Raw genomic sequence first — 7753 nt, forward strand, 5'->3', positions numbered from 1 at the left:
CCCCCCGAGGGGGGATGGCCATGCCACAATCCGTTCTCCTCCTTTCTCCTCTTGGGATCTTGGGCACGCATGCACACGTGCCCGGCGTGAGTTTAAGCCACCAGGTCCGGGACTCAAACCGCGGTCGACTACGTGGGAGTCCAGCAACATAGCCATTATGTTAACTTTCTATGCCAGACTTTGAACCAGAGCTTTGCACACCTTTTCTTATTATGTAGTACCACTGTAAAGTGTAGGCTCTATTAATATATCCATTTTTTAAAATGAGGAAAGTGAAGCACAGACACATTTAAAAACGCACACATACACACACATTGCCTAGGTTACAGACACTGTAAACCACTATTTATGCCTCTTGTTTCTGAGAAAGCCTAAGGAATTCACGTTCACTGAGCATCCAGAATGTGGCAGACCTAAGGGAGGTTGGGCCAGCAGGGATCTCAGCCTCCCAGCAAAGGGCCGCTGCCTACCTGCAGCCTGTGGGCTCTGCTCTGGCCAACTGCCAATGAACATCTGAGCAATCTCCATGCGCTGATCAAACTGGTGTCTTCAGTTGACCAAGGGAGGATGTGAACACTGAGACCTGAGACTTGTATGAATTCATCTCACTTTATAAACTTGAAATCGAAGGTCCCAGAGTCCAAGAGATAAAAACCAATTTGCAAACTTTCAAAAGACAAAAGCCAGAACACAGGACTGTAAGACATGAAGGATGGGTTTGACTCTGCAGGTTCTCTCAGCTCTTACTTACAGCAAGGGAGGTGGGAAATGCACCCCCCATCATTCTGCTCCAAGGAAAACAATCATATTTCAGACCAGCTAATCCATTTGACCAGTTAGAGATGAATCTTGAAGTCAGTTAACCTTGGGGTTGAATTTTAGCCTAACTCCTTGCTTGTAAACCCCTGGGCTTCTGTTTCCTTGTCCATAATATTCCTCATCTGTAATAATAGGTAACTCATAGGGTTGTTCTGAAGATTAACTGAGGTGATTCATGGAACACTTGGTAGAGTACTTGGCATAGTAAGTTGTCAATAAATATAATTATTGTGTTGTCATCACTATCATCATCATTTTTCTAGTGGCTCAGGTCAAAACCTCAGAGTCGTTCTAGACTCTTCTCTTTTGCTCACACTCCACGTTCACTTGATCAACGAGTTCAGTCAGTTTCTCCTACAAAATCTCTTGACTCAGACTACTTATCTCATCCATTGTCACTGTCTGGCTCAAGCCATCACCATCTCTCACCTGGATTACGATAGTAGTCTCTTCTTTCTGCATCTAGTCTTTCCTCACTTTGGTCTAATCGCCATATAACATTCAGAGAAAACCAGTTAAAAACCAAGTCACATCACATCTAACTCTTCTCCAAACCCTCAGAGAACATTCCATGAAGAAAGGTCAAAGTTTATGCAGTGGCATACAGGACCCCCTCCAGCTCACTCTGCTCCACACCCATTCCTCTGTCAGGAATGTTCTTTACCTCCAAATAACCACATGGCCCCTCATCTCCTTCTGTCTTGGTTAAAATGTTGCTTCTCAGTGAGGCTTTCTTTAGACTTAAACTTGGAATTTCTCTGACATTTCCAGTCTCCAACTCTGCTTCTTTTTTCTCCTCAGCACATGTCGCTAACATAGGATATATTTTACTTTTTAATTTTGTTTATTTTCTGTCTTCTCCAGTGACAGCATGGATTTTTATCTGAGTGTTCACTGTTATATCCCCAATCTCTAGAAGATTACCTGGCATATGACATAGCCTACAAAATATTTATTGAGTGAACAAATGAATGTGTCCCCATTATTGTCATTGGTCCCATCCATCTAGATCTCAGATTCCAGCATTTGGGCTGCCACAATCTCGTTCTCGCCCTTTCATGGTGGCCACTTAGAAGCTTTTGGTGTGTGTGGACCCTCTGGGAGATCTGCCATTTGGACGGTCAGTTCAAGTGTTCCTCTTGCACTGAGCTTGTGCTCTTACAAACTCTTACAACTTCTACTATTTTAAATCTGAGCCCAGTATTGCCAAATCTGCAAGGAAGCCAGGGAGGAGCCAGAGCTACTGGCAATAGGCCAATGCCTGCTGGCGATGATGGATGGGGGGCAGCGAAGGCAATGATGGTGATAAAGCAGGCCGTGGCGAGGCATCGATCTGTGAGGGAGGCGAAAAGTCCCTGCTTCCCATCCATTGATTGGGAGTTAAATGAAAACAATCATTCACTTTTGGGTTCCATTACCTAACAGGTGTGCTGACTGGCAGTGGGGTGCGTGCCAGGTGTCCCAGGTCTGACTTTCTGGGCTACACTTTACAAAAGACTGCTTTATTGAACTTGGAACCTAACCTCAGTGGTAGAAGTGATTTGCACCTTCTCCAAGTGCTCCAGATGGATAAAGGGGTTGAAAAAGATAAAGTGCTCTGACTTCAAAGGGAATCAATGACCCCTTGCCCTGGCTCAGCCCACCTGCCTCAAATGTGGGTTAGTGAGGGACCTTCCAATGTTATCAGAAGGATGAAAGGAAAATGTGAGTCCCCACCTTTTTGGGCCAGAAAGGCCTTTCCTACTGCCAACATCACATGCCAGCTCCTTAAGGTTGCTTCCAGAAAAGGGTCCCTCTGACCCTCACCTACTGCCCAATGTGAGAAACCAAGGAATTGAGAGCATTAGGTCTCTTAATGAAGAGTTGTTTATGACCCTCCTTCAATGCAGTGGGCTCAGAGGAGGTAGGAAGGAGCTCCACAACCTCTCTTCCCCTTCCACATCTGGCCTTCGTAGCCTATCACTATCTTCTGCCATATTTCTATATACGCATCTGCAGGGCAACTGGGAGGACCCAATTTAGCTTGTTAGCTCCAGGACCTTCCACCAGATGGCATGAGTTCTTCCTCCCTCTCTGCCTCTCCCACAATCCCTGACCGCAGAAATTTTCCTGTAACAGTGGCCCGTGATAATAATGCCTTTTGTACTTACCATGTGTGAGGCACTATGCTAAGTGTCTTACATGCCTAGTGGAGATTATCCTTCAGGAACTCTGAGGCCAGACTGAGTGGGTTAGCTTCCTGGTTGTAGCGCCCCCTGTTGTATGGCCTTAAGAAGATGGGTAATTCTGTTGTGCCTGTTTCCTCATCTGTAAAACCAAGATAACAATAATAATAATAATAATAATACTATATACCCCCTAGGGCTGTTGGAGGAGTATGGACTTAAGTATACATAAAACTCTTAGAAATGAATAAATATTGGGACTGACAAATGGCATGGTGATAAAGGTGCTGGACTTCCGCATGGCCAACTGTGGTTCTAGTCCTGGACCTGGCAGCTTGCTTTCTCACTTTTCTTCTCTCTCTCCCTCTCTGGTCAAATGAAAAAAATAATAAGTAAAATAAAATCATTCTTTAAAAATAAATGAATAAGTACTATATATCTAATCGTTAAATAAATCTCACTTGACCATGGATGGCATCTCCATGAACTCGTGACAATTACTTCCTCCATTTTATACAAGAGAGAACTAGAGTTTAGAGAACTTAAGCTTCTGAAAGTTGTATTGTTTCCAGCATTACTGAGCCCAAAGAATCCTGATATATGTCTTCCAGATTATTCAGTTTCATGGACCCTTGTGTCTCACATCCTGTCACATTTATGAAAACTTACCCATTAGTTGTTGAGCACAGGGAAGGGCAGAAAGTGGGCCAACCAAAGAATCTGCTTTGGGAGATGGGGGAGGGGAGAGACTCTCATGACTTCCATCCTGACCCTGGCTTTTTCAGACAATCCATCCTCAAAGCAATCCAGGAACATGGCCGAGGAGCTGGGCAAAGCTGTGGAGATCATGGGCAAAGGCAAGAACGGGGTCGGCTTTGGCAAAGTGGACATCACCATAGAGAAGGAGCTTCGTCAAGAGTTTGACATTAAGAAGGCCCCGGAATTGAAACTGTTTTTTGAGGGAAACAGATTGGAGCCCATCAGCTGTCAAGGTAATGGTGTTTCTGTGCCGAATTTGTTCTCACATAAAGTCCACTCGGCAGCCAGAGTGTATAGGAGGAAGGCTTTGCTCCATGCAGCCTCTCAGGTATTTAGGTTCCTTCCAGCTTGTGGCTCTGCCATTATCCAGGGCCTTGGAGCCACCTGTTTTTTCCCTTTGTATCCAGCCAGTTGTTAGGGTAAGGTGACAGAAGATTGCCACAAACGGTGTTTAAGGCCCATGCTTGGATATAGCAAACATAATTTCTATCCACACTCCATTGACCAGAATTCTGTTTCAAGGCCCCATACAACTACAGGAAAGGCTGAGAAATATGATTCAGCTCTGTATCACAAGGAAAAGGAAACAGGGTTTGTGAACATGAACATGTAGCTTCCTCTACCACAGCTTGAATCTTGATGGATGAACCCTAAAAGCAAAATAGGTGGGAGAATGGGGTGCATGGCTTATAAACTACAAAGATTAAGTCTCTAAGTCCATTCCTGTCCCTAATCTTCCACATCAGGATGATTTTGACAGGGCCCCAAGCCAGGGAAGCACTAGTTAGCCAAAGGGAAAATTGGGAGATGATGGACAAATATAGGTTGGGGATGGGGAGTCTAACAAACTCAGTAACTTCTATAATCATCCATGACATTAATTCATTTACTCGACATCCATTCATTGACAACTTACCATGTATCAAGCCCTTTAACAAAACTGAGAATTTTGTGCCTCACATGGCAATGGTACTAACTTTTCAAAAGTTATATATATAAGTGCATAAATGTTTGCAGGATAGATGGAAAGACAGATGGACAGAAGGATGGATCGATGCAATTAAACTGATAAAAAGCAGTAAAGCTCAGCACTGCCTCTCCTATGCTAGTGAATGTTCCCATTTTCTGTGTTTTAAATGATCGAGTCTCAGGAAAAAGACTGCCTTTCACAGGGCCTGGTATATATAGCTGATATCCAGAAAGCCTGAATGAGTGTTCTAAAAACCAAAGGAGAGGAAGAGTTCCACCTCTTGGAGATGCTGGGTGCTGAGGAATACCTTGCAGTTCTCAGAATGGACACAAGAGGGCAGGAGAGACACAGGCAGACTTACATGGGAACGTGAATCTAGAGACCTGGCAGTGCTGTGGCTCTCAGCATGCTTGGGCAAAAGGAGTGGTCAAGAGGGAGGGCAGGAGCAGTGAGAGAGTCGGCAGAGACTGCTGCTTCCTATGGGTACTGAGTAGTAACCCTCAACACTAGGGATTCACTGATCATAAGCGAGGAGCCCTTTGTGAAATGTGGGCGTTGGGAGGGCTGTAAAGACTCGAGAAGCCCTCGGTTACTTTGTGTAAGTCTGCAGGGACTCACGGCGTAGCTCAGGTGCTGGGATGCCCTTCCGTCCTGAAATAGGTGAGACCTGACCCTACTTAGAGATGACGATAACAATGTGGCAATTTCTCTCCCCTGGGTAAGGCTGGCAGAGAGGGCCTCCAAGACCTTTGATCTCTGAGTCCCCCTTTATGGTGAGAGCCAGTACCTGGGACTTCCTCTAACACACAGGAGGCACCATCTTCACCTGCCCCAGGAACTCTCTTCCCTGACTGCCTAGGTCAGATGCCTACTCCATTTCTGTGCTCCCTAGCACCCACACTCTCTCCATCGAGACACTCACTTCACAGACTTGTGTCTGTGTCTACCCTGCTGGGAGCACCACAGAGGCCGAGGCTGACCTCATGTCCATTCTCAGGGCTTCTGAAGATGCTACCAGAATTGGCGACACCACCCTCCGGATCAAATCCTTATCACAAGCCCCAGGAACAGCCATTTCCTTTTTTTGAACCTCAGTTTCCTTGTCTGTAAAATAGGAATGATGGAAGTATCTACCCTAGGGTTGCTGGGAAGATGAAACCTGATGTATACCTGGAGCAACGACAGTGTCCCAGGCACTGTTCTCTACCCTTCTCATGTGTCACAGCAACCCAGTGTCAGAGGTGCTTTTACAGATGGAAATACTAGGGCATAGAGAAGTGGGATAACATCCTGAAAGCTCCCCAGCTAGTAAGCAGTGGGTTCAGCAACAGTTTTCTGTAAAGGGCAACATAATAAATATTTTAGGCCTTATTAACCAGACCATATCTGTTGCAACTACCCAACTCTGCTGATGCAGGGTGAAAGGAACCATATGTTAATTAATGGGCACTGCTGTGTTCTAATAAAGCTTTATTTATAAAATCAGACAGGGGCCTGGCTTTGGTCAACTAGCTGTAGTTTGTTGAACCCTGCTCTACAGTGTGCTGTACTCTTAAGTAAATGGCAGGTGCGTTTATTATCCTTATCAAACTGGTAGTTTTCTGACTCCAGTCCAGTGCCTAAAACACTATGTTCTTAGAAGTTTCTGAGTTTAAACGGGGTGGAATTATGAGGGCTCACTGCAGGTAGGCATGAGTTAAGCCAACTCACGTTTCTTTTTAAGTTTACATATTTCAAGAGACATAGAAATAAAGAGACAGAAGAAAGGCACTCTTAACAGAGTCTTCAAGCTGCAGTCTCAGCTGGTCAAAATCATAGTCACGTGACATGAAAATGCACCTGACGTGCTGAGGGAGGCCCTAGGACATGAACCCTGGACCTTTCCTATATGTTACTAGTTTCTTCATCACTGTGCTACTACCTGGTTCTACCAACTCATGTTTCGTCCTTTCTCTCCCTCAGTATTACACCAAAAAAGAAAGAGTCATTAGGATGCCAGGATGGAACCCAGGGCTAAGATGTAGGGCATCTGGATTTCCGGACAAGCACTTGCTATAGAACGTGAACAAGCCTTTCAGACTCAAGCTTCCAATCTCTCATTTTCTACACATGATGAGTAATGCCAGTTCTGCCTACCTGACAGGGCTCCTCTGAGCTAAGAAGGGAACAGTGCATTACACAACTCTTTCAATGTACCTTTACGAAAACCTCTTTTAGGAGGAATTTAGTCCTTGCTGGGTCAAAGCCCAAGTCCCATTCTCCTTCAGTCTCCAAGGACTGGTGGTGGGAAACTTGGTCTTGGCCACTTTCCTAGAGGGAGGGGGACTCAAATTGCCTCTAGGGCTTCTATTAATGATACATTTGTTTTGTGCCTGGAAATATGCAGCCAGGTGCTGCCCTCAGTCAATCATTGACAAAACGTTCACACCTCAGTTGTCACCATGTCCTCTGGCTCGGAGCCAACTGCCAGGGCAGGCCTGGTGCCCAACAAGGGCAGTGCCTGATCTGCAAGCACTCAGGAATAAACTACTGCTGCGTGCAGAGCTACCTCAGTCCCATGGGATGAACAACTACTGCTGCGTGCAGAGCTACCTCAGTCCATGGGATTCACGGAGGGATGAATGGAGGGATGAACGGAGCTCAGACATCTCAGAGAAGGAGGGACAAATGGAACTCAGACATCTCAGGGAAGGTGGCCAAAGACCAAGTTGCCTAGTGATTTGTTCACCTCATTCATACACCCTGTAATGGTTTCCTGAGCACCTAGTATGTGCCAGACACTATGGGAGTTACTGGGAGCTCAGACTGAGCAGCTTAGCAAAGCATCATCATCATCATTTCAGAAAGTGATAGATTCAATGAAGAAAACGGAGCAGGTCACAAGACTGAGAAGAACTGATGCGAGGTGGGAAGTAAGAGAGGACAAAATTGAGAAATGAGTAAGCAGAAGAGCTGCCTTTGAAGAGCTGAGGAAAGGGCAGCCCAGATGTAGGGGCCAGAGGATGTCAAAGCAAGTATGCTGGAAGGAGCCTGGAGTGCA

General features: G+C 45.6%; 1 protein-coding gene across 1 annotated transcript in view; it reads left to right on the forward strand.

Annotated features, from left to right (window-relative positions):
* Positions 1-7753, forward strand: part of LOC102483381 (protein disulfide-isomerase-like protein of the testis) — a 25673-nt gene that overhangs the window by 10113 nt on the left and 7807 nt on the right. The window contains exon 3 of the mRNA XM_006153299.1: positions 3770-3976. Coding sequence (XP_006153361.1) covers positions 3770-3976 — 207 coding nt within the window. The remainder of the gene's footprint in view (positions 1-3769; positions 3977-7753) is intronic.

This window comes from Tupaia chinensis, unplaced genomic scaffold (assembly GCF_000334495.1).
Source record: "Tupaia chinensis unplaced genomic scaffold, TupChi_1.0 Scaffold000367_1, whole genome shotgun sequence".
Lineage (NCBI taxonomy): Eukaryota > Metazoa > Chordata > Mammalia > Scandentia > Tupaiidae > Tupaia > Tupaia belangeri.